Source organism: Panthera tigris, chromosome D2 (assembly GCF_018350195.1).
Source record: "Panthera tigris isolate Pti1 chromosome D2, P.tigris_Pti1_mat1.1, whole genome shotgun sequence".
Lineage (NCBI taxonomy): Eukaryota > Metazoa > Chordata > Mammalia > Carnivora > Felidae > Panthera > Panthera tigris.
In genome coordinates, this window is record NC_056670.1 from 31,448,938 (window position 1) to 31,469,439 (window position 20,502).

The 20,502-nt window shown below is 59.4% G+C and overlaps 1 protein-coding gene across 2 annotated transcripts in view; it reads left to right on the plus strand.

The window, feature by feature from the left end:
- UNC5B (unc-5 netrin receptor B) overlaps positions 1–20,502 on the plus strand; it is an 82,016-nt gene that overhangs the window by 55,864 nt on the left and 5,650 nt on the right. Inside the window, exons 2-14 of one of the 2 annotated variants that reach the window (XM_042960636.1) lie at positions 5,515–5,739; positions 9,621–9,764; positions 10,224–10,327; positions 11,079–11,259; positions 11,908–12,075; positions 12,907–13,071; positions 13,327–13,359; positions 15,117–15,311; positions 15,903–16,292; positions 16,949–17,036; positions 17,917–18,085; positions 18,260–18,493; positions 19,737–19,886. In XM_042960636.1, coding sequence (XP_042816570.1) covers positions 5,515–5,739; positions 9,621–9,764; positions 10,224–10,327; positions 11,079–11,259; positions 11,908–12,075; positions 12,907–13,071; positions 13,327–13,359; positions 15,117–15,311; positions 15,903–16,292; positions 16,949–17,036; positions 17,917–18,085; positions 18,260–18,493; positions 19,737–19,886 — 2,246 coding nt within the window. The remainder of the gene's footprint in view (positions 1–5,514; positions 5,740–9,620; positions 9,765–10,223; positions 10,328–11,078; positions 11,260–11,907; positions 12,076–12,906; positions 13,072–13,326; positions 13,360–15,116; positions 15,312–15,902; positions 16,293–16,948; positions 17,037–17,916; positions 18,086–18,259; positions 18,494–19,736; positions 19,887–20,502) is intronic. The other variant, XM_042960637.1, reaches the window with a different exon arrangement.

Here is a 20,502-nt window from a genome sequence, read left to right on the forward strand (position 1 = left end):
TATCTGAGCACACAGTTCTAGCCTCTCGCTCCTCTCAGCGGCAGCTCTGGAAGATACGGTTTCTTCCCTTTTGTCCTGAAGCCACGTCCTTCGCCTCCAAGGCCCTGGCTCCTGCTTATTCCAGTGGCTTAGGTGCTGGTACCTCTTAAGCCTGTGGCCTTGACTTCTTCCCTGTCAGGTGGGAGCCTATGTCTCCACACTGAGTCCTGCCCGGGTTCAGCACCTGGCTGGGTCCTCCTGTCAGGCTCACAGCTCTGTTCGGCCAGCTCCACTCCCCTCCTAGGGCCTGGTTACCCCGTCCTGAACATTTCGGGGGCGGGGGGGGGACACCGACGCTGCCAGACCCCACCCTGGTTACCTCTCCTCCCGAATTTTAAGTGGGTTGTGAGCAAAACAGAACTCGCCCGTGAGGAAGCCAGCTTGGTGGTGAGGGGGTGTCAAGCCATGTCTCGTGAATATTTGAAAGCAAGGCGACAAGGCCAGGGCAGGCAGCTGCATGCCCCAGAGGCTGGAAGCTGTCATGCGGGAGAGGAAGCACGCTGTTTTGCGTGACCTCAGAGGTTAAACTTGTAGCAATGGTTGGAACCTCAGACAGCAGATTTCAGCCGAAAGTAAGGAGGACTTTTCCATTAGGTCTGTTCAAAGGAGAACCTGGCTGAGAAAAGCAGTGGTGAGTTCCCCGTCCCTGGAGGTATGTGAGTCAAGGTTGGATAGAGTGGATGGGGGATGTTGTTCAAGATGGCCCTTGAAGTAACCTCTATTCCTGTGAGGCTGCATCCAAGTGAGACAGGCTGACAGGAGCCCTCATGCAGGCAGCTATGGGGAAATTGGAAGTGAGGGTTTGAATGGCACCCACAAGAGGTCCCCCCTGGAGGTGCTGGCGGTCCTCGATCTGAGACCTGGGGCGGGAGAACCTGGGCACGGCCGGGAGAGTCCAGCAGCAAATAGTTCCTCCTCCTCCCTCCCTCCTGCCCCCAGGCTCCCCTCACCTTATGCTTTAGGACCACAGTCTGTGCCGGGCCTTTGAGCTAGGAATAACAGTGGCCAAAAAGGTGACCCCGCTTCAGGGAAATTGGCTTCATGAAGAAAAAATCTACCCAGTAGGACACCGTCACGTGCTGACAGATTCCATCTCAAAGTGATCGAACCAGAGTAGGCCTTGAGGGGTTGGCTCGACCAGCTTCCCGGCCAAATGGGGGCCAAGAGCAATGCCAGTCCCCAGCTGGGGTGCAAGCCCAGAGCCCCTGGCCCTAGGGGTTGCTCTTCTGCAGCGTGTGTGGTTACATCTCTGCATCTTCCATACCTTCATCTTGGGACGGCTGGGCCACTCGCGTATGTGGCTGCGAAGGCAGGATGCATTTTAAATGAGTTCTATTAGAAAAACGCACTTCACGTGGGACATCTTCCCGCCAGCAGGAAATCCAGATCCAGATCCGGATCTGGCCTGGCAGGTGCAAGCTCTCTTCCGCTGGGGACTCTCCTGAGGTGTCTGTCTCTTCTGTAAAGACGGAGCTGAGGGGAGGACGGTAGTGGAAACCAGGGAGGCAGGTGACGGAGAGACCTGGCGCTTCCTCCCACTGACGAGGCGACCTCGGGCAAGTCCCGTGATGCCCCGTGGCTTCGTCTGGAAAATGGGAAGATAATCCTCACCTGGGGGTTTGTGGGGAGTAAATGGGGTGAAGGGTGGCAAGTACCTGGCATGTAGTTCCACACTTTCGTCGTAGAAATAAATGCCAGTTACGGTTCAGAAGTCGGATTCCGGTATCCGGCTGCCCGGATTTGCTCCCTAGCTCTCTGCCACTGACTAGCTGTGTCGCTCTGTGCCATTTACTTCACCTCGCTTGGTCTCCGTTTCTCATCTGTAGCATGGGCATAATGATCGTGCCTAATAGGGCGTAGGGGCTGTGGCTCCCAAACTGTGCGCCGAAGCACCCCAGGGTACCGCGACACATTCCCAGGGGGCGCAGTGGGGTATTATTAACCTTCGAGGAAACACAGACCCACTAAACAGCTGCAAGACAGAGCAGCAACTGTTGATTCGAGGTAGCTTATGATTTCGACATCACATCGCGCTTTTTCCCTTTACGTGGCCTCACGTCTTTGCAAAGGTGGGATTTGGGCGTTTGGAAGTACTCTGAGACAGACCAGGAGGGTGGAGGCTCCAGTCTGATTCCAAGATTTGAGAACTTGTGCAGTGCCTGAGTGGTGCACACACGCCCGTTGGTAAGTCATTGTGGCGGTTTAGGAATGGAGTACAAATGTTATTTGTTTCTTTCGGTTTAGGTGTATAATTTTTTCAAACGGCTACCAACTTGTTAGGACACACACACACACACGCAAGTTGTTCAGAGCTAACTGCTTAATAAACCATTAGGAATTCCTTTTGAATCTTGGGGTAAAAATTACCAAGACGCTAAAAACCAAAGAAGTTGAGGGGCCTCTGTCAGCCTTGTTGCAGGGACTCCGTGAGTTCGTATGAAGTGCCCTGTGACAGCATCGGGCAGGGTAAGCATCCGGGAACCCTGAGACGCCATTACTCTTCTCCCTCCAGGCTGGCCCCCACACGGCAGGCTCAGGTGGCCCTCAGCCGCGAGGACCCAAGCCAGGGCCAAGGTGGAGGAAAAGTGTCCACTGATGAGGGCGGGGGCCCAGCTCAGCTGTTCCCCAGGCTCTGGCAGCACTCCCCCACCCCCACTTTTATTTAATCTGCTTTCACTGAGCACCTACTACGTGCCTGGCAAGCATGTAGGCTGCCGGTGGTCCACCTGGGGAGGAACTCTCAGGTCAGACCTGGTTCTTGTCTCCTGGCGGCATCTGAATCCAGGATGCCTGGGGGGCGGGGGCATCGCAAAGGGGAAGCAGCTACATCTAGAGCCACCCTGCACTGCCATGCCAGAGACGCATCGATGAGGATGCCCTGCCAAGGCCAGAGATGAAGCTTCGCGCAGGGGTGGAGAAGAGGGCTGGGGCAGGAGGGCGGGGCCGGGGGCCGCCAGACTCGGGGCCTGCTGCACTAATGGATGTCTAATGTTTACTTTGCTCAGCCGCGTCTGCGCCTGCTTTATAAATGAGCCGCATTAGGGTGATAAAACAAAGTCGTAAATACAGCCCGCAGTGCCGCAGAGAGCCACAGCAGCCATCACCTGAGGGCTGGGGGCCGCGTGGCTGGAAGGCAGAGCTGGCATGCACCTGCACCATGGGCTCCCACGCACCTTCTCTGATGGCCGCCACCCCCCAGAGGGAGGCCCGGTACCCCATGTCACGGATGGGGTGCCTGAGGTCAGTAAGGGCGACTTCAGACCCAGGGGTGTCTCAGTCTCAAGCCTGCACCTGCCTCTCACCCCTCGGGCCTGAGACAGAAGCAGGGGGCCGGCAGTGGGAGGTGGGCATGGGGCTCTGCCGCCCACACGACCTCTTGGCTGCACCCTGCGCTCTGGCCACTGGGCATTGTTTCATCTTGCCATCAACCGCTCAAGCTCCCAGAACCTAGGGGCTGCCTGTTTACCTACCAAGAAGGTGCCTCCCTGCCTGGCAGAGGGAAGTTTGTTTTATGACCCGGAATGCTTCGGTGCTCTTCCCGGGGCAGCTGCTCACTAAGCGGGGGCCTCGCGTCCGTCATCACCCCGTTTGGATGGTCTTCAGTTTCTTCAGCTTTGAAACAAGGGCAGTTCCGGCCTTGCTGACCCTTTAATGAGAGAGCTCTTGGAATTGTAGGGTCTTGGCCAGTGTCAGGATCTGTTAAGATCCTCAGATGTGGAGACACCCGCCATGTCCCAGAGCTACTCCAGTAAAGGCGGTGTGGAGCCCTGGGCGGCTCCCCAAACGTCAGGGTCTGTTTATTGGGTCTGCTTCTTGCTGGCTCTGTGCCCTCGAGCAAGTTGCTTAACTTCTCTGAGCCTCAGCTTCCCCATCTACAAACTGAAGACTAATATTAAATACCTTACAGAATTGTTAACTAAAAATACAGCACCTAGTGGGAGGTGAGCATCCGTTGCCATTTTCACGCTGCGACTTGTACCTACTGTGCGCCAGGCCGCTCCTGGGCACTCATGCTTGTCGTGTGGCCCCCAAAACAGTCCAGAGGAGGGTGTTTACCTCCTGCCATCTTCAGAGATGAGGTAATGACGTCGGAGTTCTGTCCTAGGGGCACGCAGAACATGCTGGATGGAGCTGGATTCACACCTTCTTGCCAGCTTCGCCTTTGTTCCCATAGATCACACACACACACACACACACACACACACACACACACACACACAGCTGCCCCACTCCCTGGGACCCAGAGCCAGCAGCCAGTGACAACCTGGTCCACTGAGGGATGGCCTAGCTTGGGCATTTTAGCCCCCTTGGCCCATTGGGGGTTGCCTTGGCACTGAGCATGTCCCATCGTGGCCTCCTGGGTTGAAAGACAAGTGCCTGATCCCAGGGACCACTTGCGCCTCTTGGGACCCCCCCCCCCCCCGCCAAATCAAGCTAGGACAGTGTGACAGGGCCACGGTTGGCTCTAAGGGGCTGGGCAGATGCACACCCCTGCAGCTTAATTCATGGTTTCCTCTGGAGCTTAGCAGAGGAGGACAGCCCCCCACCGCTTGTCCCAGCCACCTGATTATTTGGCACTTGGTGTTGGAAAGTCATTTTTCCTAAGTGGATTGCAAACCAATAGCCTGGCCTGGCCTGGTTTCCCTCCCTCCCACTACTGGTGGTGGCCAGCCCCTCTCCCTTCCTGTTTGTCTCACCTCCTGAGGCGCTGTTCTTTCCAGGGATGCAGGCGGGCCAGGGTTTCCATCTGGCCCCTTCTGGGGGAGGACATTGCTGCGGGCACAGCCTATCTGCATTCCCAGGCTCTGAAGTTTCCTTGTCTGTTGTTAGGGTGGAGGGTGTGGATTTTGCTGTGGCAGAGACAACAGTCCAGAGGAGGGGAGGCTCTGGGTGAAGGCTGCTGGGAAGAGGGGCTCCGTTTCTATGCGGCTGTCTGCCTTGGGCTTCCTGGAGGAGGGGGCGGGCCAAGCACCAAGGAGCCCAGGCCCGGCGCGACCGCCCCACGTCACCCCTCGTCACGCCTCTGTGGACCCCGGCTTGTCTCCCCACTTCCATCAGCCTGGCTGGCTGCAAAGGGCAGCTGTGCCTTCAGGGCAGAGCTGGCCTGGTTTGTGCTCCAGGCACAGTCACCCACTCCCACCCTTCACCTGCTGCGACGTCGCCGCGGGACACTGGAGGGAGGCTCCGGAGGTCCAGTGCAGGGGACGTTGGAGAGGGCTAGGGGGGTGGTATCCTCGCCCGGACGGATCGCTTCAGCATCCCGGGCCACCCTGACTGCTCCTCCTGGAAACAAGTCAAATCACACAGTATCATAGAGCTAGGACTGGTGTGTCCAAAGCACAGGCTCTTAAAAGCTGGGTGGGATGGGGAAACTGAGGCCCCCCCGGGAGGTCATGGAGGGCATCCCAGCTGGTCTCCAGCTGCCCACCCCTCCTCCGAGCCTGCAGCCTCACGAAGCCCGCCTTCCCTCCACAGGCACTGATTCCGGCAGCGAGGTGCTCCCCGACTCCTTCCCCTCGGCGCCGGCTGAGCCCCTGCCCCACTTCCTGCAGGAGCCACAGGATGCCTACATCGTGAAGAACAAGCCCGTGGAGCTGCGCTGCCGCGCCTTCCCCGCCACGCAGATCTACTTCAAGTGTAACGGCGAGTGGGTCAGCCAGAATGACCACGTCACGCAGGAGGGGCTGGATGAGGCCACGGGTGAGCCTGCCCCCCCTCGTCCGGTCACCCCCAGCACACCTGGGCCCAGGGGTTCCACCCTGGGCTCCCTGTGAGACTTCACATGGCCGTGGCTTCCCCCCCACCCCGCCCCCATCCGCCGCCTCAGTTTCCCCTCTGGGATTCACCCTTGATCAGTATTTCCCCAAGCGTTGTCCCAGTCTGACTTTGGGTTACCAAATGAAAGTGCACCGAATCCTTGCTGAGTGCTCACTCTTTTTCTGGTTTCTCTCTGTCTCTGGCTTACATCACGGAGCAGTCTGGGGGCGGGGGTGGGGGTGGGGGCTAGAGCTCTTACACACACGCACGCACACCCCAGCACCTGCTGTGCTCCCCGTTTAACAAAGAGCTCCCCCCCAGCCCCCCACCGGCACGCAGCTAGAATCCTAGACCATCGTGAGTGCGGGAGGGCCTCAGTGTCTGTGGGAAGTGATTCTGTTTCTTTTCATAAGAATGTTGCGTTTCCTTCACAGACATCAGTTGTTTTTAGTTTAAACAAGAGGTTGGTAATATCACGTAAATAACCACGGAGGGTGCGCTATAGGATGTAGCCCAGATCCCGAGGGTGAGGTGAACTTGGGGTCTCCGGGGCACCCCCGGTGGGGCCCCCGAGGCCAGGTGGCTGCTTATCCGTCCCCAGGCCCCCGTTTACAGTACAGGACCCTCTGGGGTGGAGAGCCTATCCGGGGTTCGGGCCAGGGAGGGGGCCGTCCGCTGCTGGTTACCTGCAGGTAACCGGTGTCGGGCAGGCCCAGCCAAGCCCGGGCTCTGGGGGTCCTTCGCCCCACAGCCTGCCTCAGCTTTGGTTTTGAGGCTTTCACCCCTTCCCTCGTCCTTCTCCTTTCTTAACCGTCTCTCCTCTCCTTCTGTCTCTCCTGCCTCTCCCCCTTCTCGAGAACCCCTGTCTCTCTGTGTCCATCTTTTTTCCCTTATGTCTGTCTGTCTGCCACCACCCCCCCCACCACCCGCCACCACATACTCTCTCTCCTTTCTGCCTCCTTCCGACTTCTTTTTTCCTGGAACAAGCTCGCAAATTTCAGAACCACCCAGGCTTAAAACCATACCCCAGAATGTACTTAATGCCACCCCAAACCGTATATGTTAAAACAGTTAAGTTTTGGGTTATGTATATTTTACCAAAATTCTGAAAGCATTTTAAAAAATAGATTTAGAGTGTCAGGCTCACCCAAAATCTAAAAATAAAAAAAAGGAATGTTGAAAAGAGAAAAAAAAGGAACATACCCCAGCTGCCCCTGTTCCCTGTTCTGTGTGGCTCTGGGAAAGTCACCCACCCTCTCTGAGCCCCAGGTCCTCTCGTTGTAAACTGGGATGTTAACAGAAGGTCCCGGTGGGTGTGGAACAAGGTGGCGTAAAGTGCCAGGCGCTCAGTAAACCCCCATTTCCTCCGTCCTCTTTCTGGCTTTTTCTTGGCCTCTTTCCTCTTGAAGCCTGTCCTTCTTTCTCTGTCCCCCTGAGCCCCTCCGGCCTGTATCAGAGGTCACTTGTGGGGGTCCAGGCAGAGCAGAGGGATGGTGTACCCCCCTGGGGCCTCTCAGAAACCTTGCAATTAGTAGTAATAGTAACAGCATGGCATCTACTCCCCTGGTACCGGGCTCACGAGCCATGCCAGCCCGAGAAATTGGGGCACTCTTGTCCCCATTAGCTGCAAAGAATAGACTGTGGTCCTGTGGGCACTCCCTTGGCAGCAGTATGGCTGGTTTCATCCTCCTGCTCCCCACCCTGGCCCTCTCTGTGGCTCTGGAAAGACAGGGGATGATAGCCGTGGGCCAGAAGAGGCAGGACGAGCCCACCCTACCAGCTCGTGCCAGGTCGGGACAAGAGCCCAGTCCTGGGTGTCCTGGCCCAGGTCCCACCTGCCCCTTAACCACCATGCTGGAGGAGGTGGGCATGGGGGCGGGGGCACCTGGTGCTGGGGACCAAGTCAGAGAGACTGCAGGTCCCTGTCCTCCTTCTGGGTGATGATTTCTCTGTCCAGCGGTTGGGTGCTTCTGGATGGATGACCCCCTTGAGAGGGACCCCCCTGTCAGTTTCACAGCCTAGTGAATAAGGGGCGGGGGCCCCCTCTGTGCCGCCCTGGGCTGTGCAGCATTGGTCAAAGGCCAGGACTCCAGGCAGCCCCTGTGAGCAGCCAGCGTCATCCCTCTGAAGCAGCCTCTGCCCTCCTGGTGCTCCCCAGGGGCAGAACCCCAGCCCCCTCACATTTAGATCCCTGGCCGTCAGGAGGGGGTTTCCCTCACTGTCTGGGCTCCTCGGGCAAAGGGCATCCTACCCCATGGTGCGGGAGAGTTAAGGCAATGAATTCACTGGAAAGGTCCAAAGAGGTCATGCATCTGGAGACAGAGCTTTAACCAGGGCAAGATACCAGATAGCTGATCTCAGCTCTGCCGGTACCTCGAGGTGGGACTTTGGGCCTGCCACTGACCCTCTCTGAGCCTCAGTTTCTTCATATGTGGAAGGAAGGGGCTGGATGAGACCCAAATGACCTTCCAGAGTAGATTTGTGTTCGGCCTTGGCTGGGTGCTATGGCAGAGTGATTGCCATGATCACTCTAGAGTTTACCCCGAGTGTTTTACTATGATGAGGGAACAGAAGCTCAGAGAGGCTGAGTAATTTAGTGAAGGTCACACAGCTGGGGAGTGAGGGTGGGGCCAGGACTCAAACCTGCCCAGCCACCCAACCGTACACTTGACCATCATGCCATAGTACCACAGAGTGGACAGCTGACAATCCTGCCTTCGACAGGCTCATCAGAGCCCATGTGCGGGCATGAGAGGGTGAGCTGGGACACGTGGCAGGGAGGAACAGCTTTAGGAATTCTGAGACGGGGACAGTCAGGAAGGGCTTCCTGGAGGAGGGGGCCTCACAGTCCTCCCACAAGCTTTGGGGAAGAGCTTTGGGTGGGCATCGTCATCTAGAGGGTTCACTCGTTCCCTGAGCACAAGGGGCTTTTATCAAGGGTTGGCAGGAGAGTGTGTGACCCCTCTCTGGGTAGGCTGGTGGATGCTGTTATGCAGGGAAGCCCCCAGGCCCTGGTTGGGAGCTGTTGAGAGGTCCTAGGAAGAGGGGCCTCCCCCCAGCTCTAGCTCCTAACCAGAGACAGGCCACCTGCTTTCTTCACATATTTCTGGAGCACCTTTCCTGGGCCAGGTCCTGGGTCACAGCAGTGAGCAGGGCTTTATTCTCCCGCGGGAAATATTTAACAAACAAAGTATCAGTAGATAATACAGTTCCGGATAGCGGTCAGGGGCGTGGGGAAGTCAGGCTGGGCGGGGGTTGATAACTACACAGCCCAGTGTTCAGTATGGTGCTTTGAGAGTGGGTGGAGATGGGCCAGGGTCAGAGAGGCGTTCCCTCAGGAAGTGAGGCCCAGCCCAGAGCTGATGGCGACCGGGAGTCCACTGGGCGCAGAGGCGACGGAAGAGGGTTCCAGGCAGGAGACTGGGTGTGCAAAGGCCCTGTGGCAGGGGAGACCATGAGGAACTGGAAGATGCCCGGTGAGGCTGTAGTGGATAGACTGTGCAGGGCCAGAAGGCCACGTGGGGGATCTGGGTCTTCACGTCGTGAGGACTGGAGGCACAGCCAGGGGACGCGTGGCATTGTGCGCTGTGAGGAGCGCACGCCAGCTGCGGGGCAGGAAGCGGACTGGACGGGGCAGAGGGCTCGTGTTAGCCCTTGCAGTCTCCAGGGGAGTGGCAGTGGTGGCTGGGGCCAGGGTGGAGTCGGAAGAGACGAGAAAATAGATGGAAATGGAAGCGCTTGGCAGAGACAGAGGTCCTGGTGCCACGTCCCGTGCTTCCTGTCCTCAGACCCGCCCCCTGATGCCATCTGTCTCCTCCTCTCAGGCCTGCGGGTGCGAGAGGTACAGATCGAGGTGTCGCGGCAGCAGGTGGAGGAGCTGTTCGGGCTGGAGGATTACTGGTGCCAGTGCGTGGCCTGGAGCTCCGCGGGCACCACCAAGAGTCGCCGGGCCTACGTCCGCATCGCATGTAGGCCGTCCTGACACCCCCACCCCGCTCCCCTGGGCCCCTTCCCCCTGCCCACGCCCCCTGGAGAGGAAACTCCACAGCTGTGGGGGCATCCCTTGCCCGCTGCAGAGACATGAGGGCACACGGATGCCAGCTCAGAAGAGGCCTCCTGGACCCAGAACTTAAGCCACCTCTGGCCTCAGGATTTCTAACAGCCTTTTGTAGCTACGTCTGTATAAGGGAGCTGCCAGCTTCCTCACCAGCCTGGGTTGTTATGTGCTTAGGATCCCAGCGTCAGGGAGGGACACCTGTCCCCCCAACCCCACCTGGTGAGGCCCCCACTTTGGAGGAGATGCCCAGGCAGAGCCCAGTTTCCTTGGCGTGCACTGCCCCCTAGTGGCCAGAGTGGGACGCGTGAGGCTTCTGTTCCGCCCAATTGTGCCTGGTGACCCCACTTCCTTCTTCCACTCCTTCTTCCAGACCTGCGCAAGAACTTCGATCAGGAGCCTCTGGGCAAGGAGGTGCCCCTGGACCAGGAGGTTCTCCTACAGTGCCGCCCACCAGAGGGCGTGCCTGTGGCTGAGGTGAGCGGGGACTAGGAGAATACTCGGCATGGCAGAGACCGTGATGCCTCAGCCTCCCAGAGCTCTCCCCGTTTCATAGATGGGAATATCGAGGCTCGAGACAGAGAACTACGGCCTCTGCAGAACTCGGCGTGTGCTAGACCCCAGCTCGGCCCTCCACAGGCAAAACCCCTCGGGATGGGGCAGAGCTGGGGCCAGATCCCCACGGGCTACTTGAGCAGGCCCAGGCTGAGTCTCTTGCAACGGAGGTGCCTGTGGCTGTATCTTCCTCCCCCGCCCAGAAGCCGAAGCCCCAGCTTTGTGGATGCCAAAGGGCCTCACCGTGCATGTGTCCGAGCACGTGGCCTTTGCCCTAACGGTGAAGGGCTAACACTTGTGTTGCACGTCCAGGGAGTCAAGTACCGTCCTCCACACTTTGCACACTAACTTGTTTAATCCTTGCATCAGCCCTATGCGGTGGGTGCTAATAAATTCTGCCTTACGAATGATGAAATCGAGGCTGGCGTTAAGCCCCTCCCCAGGACCGTCTAGCTGGTGGGGTGCTCGTCACAACCACCGTGTTCTGCAGTGTTCGCCACGGGGCCCGGCCCGTGGAGGTCCAGCCTCACTCTGTCACCACCGCGGGTAGACACGGATAGAACTGCGGTCCTGTTTATGGCCGGGCCTCCCTTCCCCTCCAGAGAGGGCCCACTCCCCGCGATGCAGGTAAGCAGGTAGCGGGCCCTCATGCCCCCCACCCCCATCCCTGTAGGTAGAATGGCTCAAGAATGAGGACATCATCGACCCCACCCAGGACACCAACTTCCTGCTCACCATCGACCACAACCTCATCATCCGCCAGGCCCGCCTGGCAGATACGGCCAACTACACCTGTGTGGCCAAGAACATCGTGGCCAAGCGTCGCAGCACCACTGCCACGGTCATTGTCTTCGGTACGGGTCCTGGGGGGGGGGGGGGCAGCTTGGGCCATATGCCCACCTCACCCCACCCTACACTGGAGGTCAGCAGGACCCTGGTGGACACGTGGGAGGATGCAGCCCGGAGAGGGGAGGTGCCTTCCCCAAGATCACACAGCAGCTAGTGGTCGAGTCAGGCACTCGTGGGCGTGGGGCTAGAACAGGGCCCCGTCAGCATCCTCACTCCCAAGCCTGGTGACCCAGCAGAGTGCGGAACCGCTGCGCAGGCCTGTAGGATGTTCCTTGCTGTTCCCTCCGCTGGGAGGGGCAGAGCTATAGCTGAGATGCCCCGAGTATGGTAGAAAGAACCCTGCATCGGGTTTCAGGCATAGGTCGCCCGTTACCAGGTGACCCTGGGTAAGCGTCAGCCCTCCCTGGACCTTTGCTTGCCATCGCACAATGGGGCTGGGAACAGACAGTGACCCCCCCCCCCCCCGGTCCCCTCCAGTGTTGACGGTCGCAGCCAGATTTGTCTGCTGGAAACTGAGCCCCCAGTGCCGCAGCAGGTGGGGTCCAGTTAGGAAAGGCCTCAGCAGAAGGGCCTTGTCAGGACTGGAGATGGGGTCTAGGGGACCCATGGGCCGCAGAGCCAGGCTGACCAGCTGACACGTGCTGCCCTTGCAGTGAACGGTGGCTGGTCCAGCTGGGCAGAGTGGTCGCCCTGCTCCAACCGCTGCGGCCGTGGCTGGCAGAAACGTACACGGACCTGCACCAACCCGGCCCCACTCAACGGAGGCGCCTTCTGCGAGGGCCAGGCCTTCCAAAAGACCGCCTGCACCACCGTGTGCCCAGGTGAGGCCCGGGGCCTGCGGGCGTCCTGCCTACACCCAGCGCGCCCCGGTCCCCAGCCCTGCCTTCTGTGCCGTGGCGTCTGCTGCGGTCAGGACAGCCGCTCTCTCCCCATGGTGGTGCTTGTTCTGGGGCCCACAGCTGGCCGAGCAGGCTGGACACGATACTGTGGCCTGTGCCCTCTCGTTCCGCGACCGGCTGCTAGAGGGACAGAGAGAGAGGCTCTGAGCTGCAGTCTGCCGGCGGGGGGGGGGGGAGGGAGGGGAGCTCTTCCACCCTCCGGGCCGTGGGCCAGGGTCCCAGCGCTGCCCGGGGTCAGAGAGCCTGTCCTCCTGCCCGAGACTTTGGCTGCCGCCCCTAATCCTGCAAAGGTCCTCTCTCCCCTCACCTTTGTCTCAGTCTGCGCGTCCCCGTCTGTGCGTCTGTGCGCGCCTGGTTTTGTCCCGCCCCTTCCACGTTTGCGTGAACCATGTGGTATATTTCCCTTGGGTTTGTGTCTTCGCGGGTGCACCGGGCTGTGTCTGTGTGAGTGGCCTCCTGTCTGTGTCCTCTCTGCCCGCACGGTGCCCCTGACTGCGCTGGCAAGGGGCCATGTGGCTATGGGTGGCTACATCTCTTCGTGTGGCTTCTGTGTCCTGGGCTCCCGTCCTGCTGGAGTGTGTGTGTGTGTGCGCGCGTGTGTGTGTGTGCACGCGCGCGCGCACCGCTGTGTGCCCTGGGCTCCCCTCCTGCCGTAGTGTGTGTGTGCACGCGCGCGTGCGCGTGCACCTCTGTGCTCTGTACGCATACCTGTGCGCGCATGTGCCCCACGTGCCGTGTGCTGTGCTCCTGCAGTGGACGGAGCGTGGACGGAGTGGAGCAAGTGGTCAGCCTGCAGCACTGAGTGTGCCCACTGGCGCAGCCGCGAGTGCATGGCGCCCCCGCCCCAGAACGGAGGCCGAGACTGCAGCGGGACCCTGCTCGACTCCAAGAACTGCACCGACGGGCTGTGCATACAGAGTGAGTCCTTGCGAAGGCGGGGCCCGGGGGCGGGAGCTCTAGCCGGATGAGGCCCCTCCCACCCCGCCCCGCCCCGCCCCGCTCCGCCCCGCCCCGCCGCCGGCCCCAGGCCTCCAGCGCTGGCCTCGGTGGAGCAGCCCCTGGGGCCTCTGCCCACTCGCCACGTGCGTCACCTCATCTGCGCGTTTCCTGTCACATTCACCATCCTTTCTTTGCCACCTATGTCATTGTCTTTCCCTTTATTTCCCTCGACAGATAAGAAAACTCTAAGTGACCCCAAAAGCCACCGTAAGTCCCATTTCATGGCTGTCCTTTTTTCTCTGGGGGACCCTTGCTCTCCTTGGCTGGCTTTTCCAGGGTGTGGGGTGCAGGGCAGGGCACAGGGAGACTTGAAGGTGCCCCCCCCCCACCAACCGTCCATGGGCCCCCCCTTGGCCCCCAATGCTGCACGTGTCACAGCCTCCATCATGTGCAGACAGGCAGACCCTCAGCCCACAGAAAGGACACCATCCCAACACTCCCATTACGGGAGAAGATGAGCCTCAGAGGGAAGGGACTTATCCAAGGACTCAGCCAGGATTTGAACATCAGTACTTACGTGACCCATGCCGGTGCTCTTAGCCTTGTCCCCTCAGCCTTCCTCTCCGCAACAGAGCCGGTGCAGAGGCCCACACCGTCCCTTCCGGTGCCCCTACTGTATCCCCCAGCGAGGTTCTCCTAGCGTCAGCCCCGAGGGGGTCTGGTCCACTTACCCCCCAGGCCGTCCTGCGGCCACACCAGAGCAGTAAAGCTGCTCAGGCAGATCGGCCTGTGGTAATTAAACCATAATTTCCAAATAATTCCGGGTTCATAAAATCAGCAGTGGGCCCCTGGGCCCAGCTCACAGGGGGACCAGGCTCGTGCCTGGTGAGTGATTATCGGGTGACCCTCGATGGTTAGGGAGAGCATCGGGAGGCAGACCCGAGCCCCGAGGGCCTCCTGGCAGCTCTCCCGGGCGCCAGGGCCCTCCGGGGAGCCCAAGAGTGAGGGCCACCGAGGAGAGATGGGGCCAGAAGGTGGCAGAAGCGGGCGGACACCAGGACTGAGCCGTGCCCTGCCTCCCAAAGGCTCAGTCGGCACCAGGAAAGTGGGGCTTGGAAGGGTCCAGGCAGGGAAAGCAGGCCTCCCTGTCTGCGGGCCCTCCCAGGAGGGGAGACCGGACGTTGGCTTCCTGGAGGTCCCCAAACAAAAAAGAGGGAAGAGCAGGCATCTTGGCTCGGCCTGTGGGCTGTCCAGTGTCCTAGCCACTCACCACGTGTGGCTCTTACCACTTCCATTTAACTTGGTGAAGACTAAATACATTTTTAAACACTGAGTGCCTCAGTCAGAGCGGCCACGTTTTAGTTGTTCGTTAGCCACACGTGGCTAGTGGCTGTCACGTGGGACAACACAGACACAGAATGCCTGTCATCGTGTCAATGCCACCTCCCTGCCTGGGCCGTGTGGGGTTACTTGCAGCTGTGTGGCAGCCTGCCTGGGGGAGGAAAGTGTAGCCGGTGGGTGGCCCCCCCTGAGCCCCTTCCTTCCCCTCCACCTGCTCACCTCCTCTCCACCCCATCGCCTTGCATCTCATTCCCTCCTCCTGCTCCCCCTCTGCCTCCATCCCCTCCCCTCAGCCCAGGATGCAAGTTGAGCTCAGGGTGGCTGCTTACAGAGATTACCGGGAGCCGGGACCTCCGGCCCTGGGATGTGCTGCAGGCCGCAGCGAGGGCCTCCGTTTGCATCCTGGCTGGGACAGGACACTGTCTCTTTCTCAGCAGTGAGCAAGGAGTTACCTGTTGGGACTGCCCATGAGTCCTCTTGCGTTTTTCTGCACGGGGGGGGGAAGCAAGACAGGGGATCTGAGGCCGTTTTACTCGTCGAGACTGATGCGCAGAGAGGTTGAGGCTTGCCTGCGGTCCCGGCCGCAGTCACGAGGGCTCAGACTAGGACCTAGCATGGCGCCGGTCTGTCCCAGGACCTGGGTCTCTGCCCCTGCCCCTCACCCAGCCCTCCTGTCCCCGCAGTGCTGGAGACCTCAGGGGACGTGGCGCTGTACGCGGGCCTCGTGGTGTCCATCTTCGTCGTCGTGGGCGTCATCATGGTGGTGGGGGTGGTGGTTTACCGCCGCAACTGCCGGGACTTTGACACGGACATCACCGACTCGTCGGCCGCCCTCACTGGCGGCTTCCACCCCGTCAACTTCAAGACTGCGAGGCCCAGTAAGGACCTGGGAGTACCCGGGGTGGCAGATGCAGTCAGGGTACCCAGAGGGGCACGGCAGCCAGCCACACCGGCCAGACTGGAGTGGGGCCTCCCCCTGCCCGAGGTCTTTCTAGACTTCGCTCGAAAGATGAGTGTAGATCCTTAAAAAAAAAAAAAAAATGGGGCGCCTGAGTGGCTCAGTCGGTTAAGCAACCGACTTGGCTCAGGTCATGATCTCACAGTTCGTGGGTTCAAGCCCCACGTCGGGCTCTGTGCTGACAGCTCAGAGCCTGGAGCCTGCTTGGGATTCTGTGTCTCCCTCTCTCTCTGCCCCTCCTCTGCTCACACTCTGTCTCTCTCTCTCTCAGAAATCAATAAACATTAAAAAAAAAAAATGTAAAGGTGAGTGTAGATCAGAGAGGTACAGAGAAGGAAGGGAGGAGCCCACGTGCTGAGTCCCCAAAGCTTCCTGCAACGATGGCGGTTGAATCTTTGGCAGCTGGACTTTTGGGTGGGATTTTGCAACAGAAGGGCCCCCGGCGGGAGCAGAGGATGGGACCGGGCCAGCGAGGCACAGCTGGGTCTGACTGTAGCCCCAACCCCTGCAGACAATCCACAGCTCCTGCACCCATCCGTGCCTCCGGACCTCACGGCCAGTGCCGGCATCTACCGCGGGCCCGTGTATGCCCTGCAGGACTCCGCCGACAAGATCCCCATGACCAACTCGCCCCTGCTGGACCCCCTGCCCAGTCTCAAGATCAAGGTCTACAACTCCGGCACCACCGGCTCGGGGCCAGGCCTGCCAGATGGGGCTGACCTGCTGGGGGTCCTGCCGCCCGGCACGTATTCCGGCGACTACACCCGGGATGCCCACTTACTGCACCTGCGCAGTGCCAGCCTCGGCTCCCAGCAGCTCCTGGGCCTGCCCCGCGACCCGGGGAGCAGCGTCAGCGGCACTTTTGGCTGCCTGGGTGGGAGGCTCAGCATCCCGGGCACAGGTGGGCTCCTCCTGCCCCGCTCGCCTGTCAGCCCGGCCTCCGCATGTCCCCTCTGGGCATCCCCAGCCCCTCCCCCCTCTCCCCCCAGCAGAAGATAGGGCTTCCCTGATCCCATTTCACAGATGGGGAACATGCGGTCCAGGGGAAAGAAGGGACTATAACATAGAAGACTTGGGGTCCAGGCGTTTCTCTGTCTCACGAAGGCAGGGGAACCTTGGACCAGCCCCTCTCTAAACCTTATCTGTTAAGTGGGAGGGAATATGTCTTTGTAATCCAACAGGCCTATAGAGCACTACTGAGAAGGTAGAGCCATCAGCTGATAGTTTCCCAGTGTGACACTGATCTGGGGCTGGAGCTGGCCCTGGAGCCTTTGAACTTTGGCACTTTGCCCCATCTCTATACCCCACCACAGTGCTAGAGGCCCCTGTGTTAGCAGATGTACCCATAGCTGTCAGTGGCCTGGGCTCCCCCTTGTACCTAGTCCCCGAGCTTCTGTCCCCCCACCTTGCTGGTGACCACCTGGAGTTCAGGAGATGCCTTTCTCCCCCTGCCCCAAGCTAGGAGCCAACCAACCCCCTCCCCCACCCCCCCCATCCCCCATTCTAGGCTCTTAGATTCCCTCCAGCCCCTCCCTGCTGACCTCCTTCTGCCCCTAGGGGTCAGCCTGCTGGTACCCAATGGAGCCATCCCCCAGGGCAAGTTCTACGAGATGTACCTCCTTATCAACAAGGCAGAAAACACCCTGTGAGTGGACAGACCTCAGTCTGGCATGGGCTGCCCCCCTTCTCTTCCTCTCCCTGCTGCCTGGCCACCCTGGGTTCAAATATCACCATCTGAGCCAGATCCTAAAGTAGCCCTCCAAGCAAAACCTTGACAGATCTTATTATGTCCACATTTAAAATGTGCAGCACTGGCACAGCGAATCATAAAACTGAAAGGCGATTGACAAAGTAGCTACAATACGACAAGAGGCTTATCCTTACTATGTAAAGAGGCTTTAGAGACCAATAAAAAAAGTAAACATTTCACTACAAGAATGGGCAAAGGATATGAACAAGTGATTCACACATACTCTCTGATGCAAGCACATACACACACACACACACACACACACACACACACAGTGGCCAGTAGATTATGAAAAAATGGCCAGCCTACTTTGTAGTCAGAGAAATAGAAATTCAAACAGCCATGAGACACTAGGAGTTTTTTGTTTCTCGAATTTGCAAAGATTTTTTTCAAACGGCCTGACCTCCATATTGACAAGAGTGTGGGACCTCGGCCCTCCCATGACACGCAGGAGGGAGCACGGGCTGGTACCAGCTTCCCAGAGGGCAGTTTAGCAACGCTTAACCAAAAGCATCCCAAGCGTGCAGAACCTTTGAAAATACGAGCAAAGACATAGCTGAGAATGCTGCAGCAGAAGAGCAGAAATCTGAACACACTCTCAAGGCCTAGGCCGTCTTTCTGCCTCTCCTTAACCCCTCACCTCCGGGGGCCCAGGGGTGGAGACCTGCCTCTGTCACCCAAGAGCCGGGGTAGAGGTGGCAGGCCCACACCGGTCCCTTGCTGAGCTTCAGGCCTGCCCTCACTGCCTCCCTCCTGCCCTCTGCCCTGTCCCCAGCCCGCTTTCAGAAGGGACCCAGACGGTATTGAGCCCCTCAGTGACCTGTGGGCCCACGGGCCTCCTGCTGTGCCGCCCCGTCATCCTCACGGTACCCCACTGTGCTGAAGTCCGTGCCGGCGACTGGATCTTCCAGCTCAAGACCCAGGCCCACCAGGGCCACTGGGAGGTGAGGAACCAAGGCTTGGGGTGGGGGGTGGTGGGGGGCGGGGAAAGCGGGGCAGATCTATCTGAACCTGCCCTGGGAGGCCTCAGAAGCTGAAAGAAAGCCCCTTTTCTCCCGGCCCAACCTGGGTGGATCTCTCCATGGCCTTGACTGTGACCTCTTTGCCTCCCCGTGTAGGAGGTGGTGACCCTGGACGAGGAAACCCTGAACACGCCCTGCTACTGCCAGCTGGAGGCCAGGTCCTGCCACATCCTGTTGGACCAGCTGGGCACCTACGTGTTCACGGGTGAGTCCTACTCCCGCTCGGCAGTCAAGCGTCTCCAGCTGGCCATCTTCGCCCCTGCCCTCTGCACCTCCCTGGAGTACAGCCTCAGGGTCTACTGCCTAGAGGACACGCCCGTAGCGCTGAAGGTAAGGACAGGCCGTCGGTAGCACACAGCCCTGGCACACGGTGGCTGTATCACCCCCCGCCCCCCGGAATCGTGGTACTTTCCAGGCACCCCTCTACCGCCATCAACCTCATTAATCACTCATTGCTCAAACATTGAAACGGCATCAGACTAGCGAGATACAGTTTTGCCCTCACCAAACTGCAGGCTAGAGGCGGGGGAAAGGACAGGGGGCCTCGCTGAGGGAGGGCTAGGCGAGCACCAGCCTGAGAGGGAGAGGATCTGAGAAGGCTTCACGGCACATTAACCTTAGACCTATGCTCCAAAAGCCAAGGAAGGGTGCCCGGAAGAGAAGGGTGAAGGCCATCCCAGTGGGCACGGCCACTGACGCAAAGGCAGGTGTGTTGTCCCATGTGACCGAAGCACTCAGGGGCTGTTTCTAGGACCTCGAGCTCATCCTGACACTGGAAAAGCATAGCCCCTTGGCCTTGTGTTGACCTTCTCCTGCCGCCCACCTCTCTGCGAAGCCTCCAGGGCCTTTCCTGTAGCTCCAGACCTCCCTTGACCCAGGTCTAGGGTCCCCTCTAGCTCCTGTCTCCCAGTCTCGCGTGACTTGTCCCCAGCTCCAAGTCGAGGACTGATGCAACATGGGTGAAAAGGCCTCATGGGAGAGTGAGTGTCTTCTGCTGGGCCAGGCTGGCCTGAAACTGCAGAAGGCCCACAAGGGATCGGGGGTTGCGAGGAGAGGCTCTCGCGGCCTGGATCTCTGAGTACTGGGGCGCTGGCCAGTGTCCAGCTTTGATCAGAGAATGGGGGGGACGGCAGGAGGAAAGCCACCACATTTGAGCTTGATGGCATCACTTATTTATTCAGTCCCCGTCTGTCTGTCCGTCCGTCCATCCATCCATCCATCCATCCAGCTTGCTGCCCATCTCTCTGTATACTCATTCACTCAGCAGTCCATCTGTCTGTGCAGCCATCGCCAACCATCCATTCGTCTTTCCTTCCGTCTGTCCTTCTGTTTGTATATCCATCTGTTTGCATATCCATCTACACATCCATCGTCTGTCTGTATCTATCTACGCAACTATTTATCCATCCATTCATCCATCTACCTGTCCAGTCATCTATAAATCCAGTTATCTATCCATCTGTCCCATTATCTGTCCATTCACCCGTCTATTCACACAGTGTGTCTTCGCTGAGCACTTACCAAACTGGCCAAGTATGACGGGCTCCCCCTTCCCGTTGCCTCCTGCCCGCAGGAGGTGCTGGAACTGGAGCGGACCCTGGGTGGCTACCTAGTGGAAGAGCCAAAACCCCTGCTGTTTAAAGACAGTTACCACAATCTGCGCCTGTCTCTGCACGACATCCCCCATGCCCACTGGAGAAGCAAGCTGCTGGCCAAGTACCAGGTGAGGGCTGGGCCACAGGAGGTGGCGAATGACGCCGGGGCAAGGGGAACATTCGGTCTGCCCGCGGAAGATCGGTTCCCCCTCCCGGGCCTTGGCCTTCCTGTCTCCTTCCTCTAGCCTTGCCCCCGCCTCCCCGAGTCTCTGTCTCCCTCCCACCCCACTCTCCATGCCCCTAGTCGTCCCTAGGCAGGTCGTCACGTTCCGTGCCACCGACAGCCACGTCCCCCCCCCCCCCCCCCGTCACATTCCCACACACAGATGTCTACAGACGTCATCTTCAAACAGGCCTTGCCATCTCTAAGAGTGCCCATGCCTGGCCGACCATCCAGAGTCATCTCGGATGGTCACTCCCCTGTGCCTACACCTACCTGAGCAACCCCATGGACTCTGCAGGGCCTCCAGCCCCAGACGTACATGCGCATGTGTGCATACACATACACACATGCGCACACGCATCCAGGCTTGTGCCGCCTTCCCCAGACGCTCCCTTTCTCGGCTGAAGGGCCCCTGACCAGCTCGTCTTCCTCTTCCTCTCTGGACGGAGAGGAAGGCCCTGCCCCCTGGGGGGGGGGGTCCCATGGCTCCCTGAGGTTGGCCCCCTGACCGGCCTCTGCCT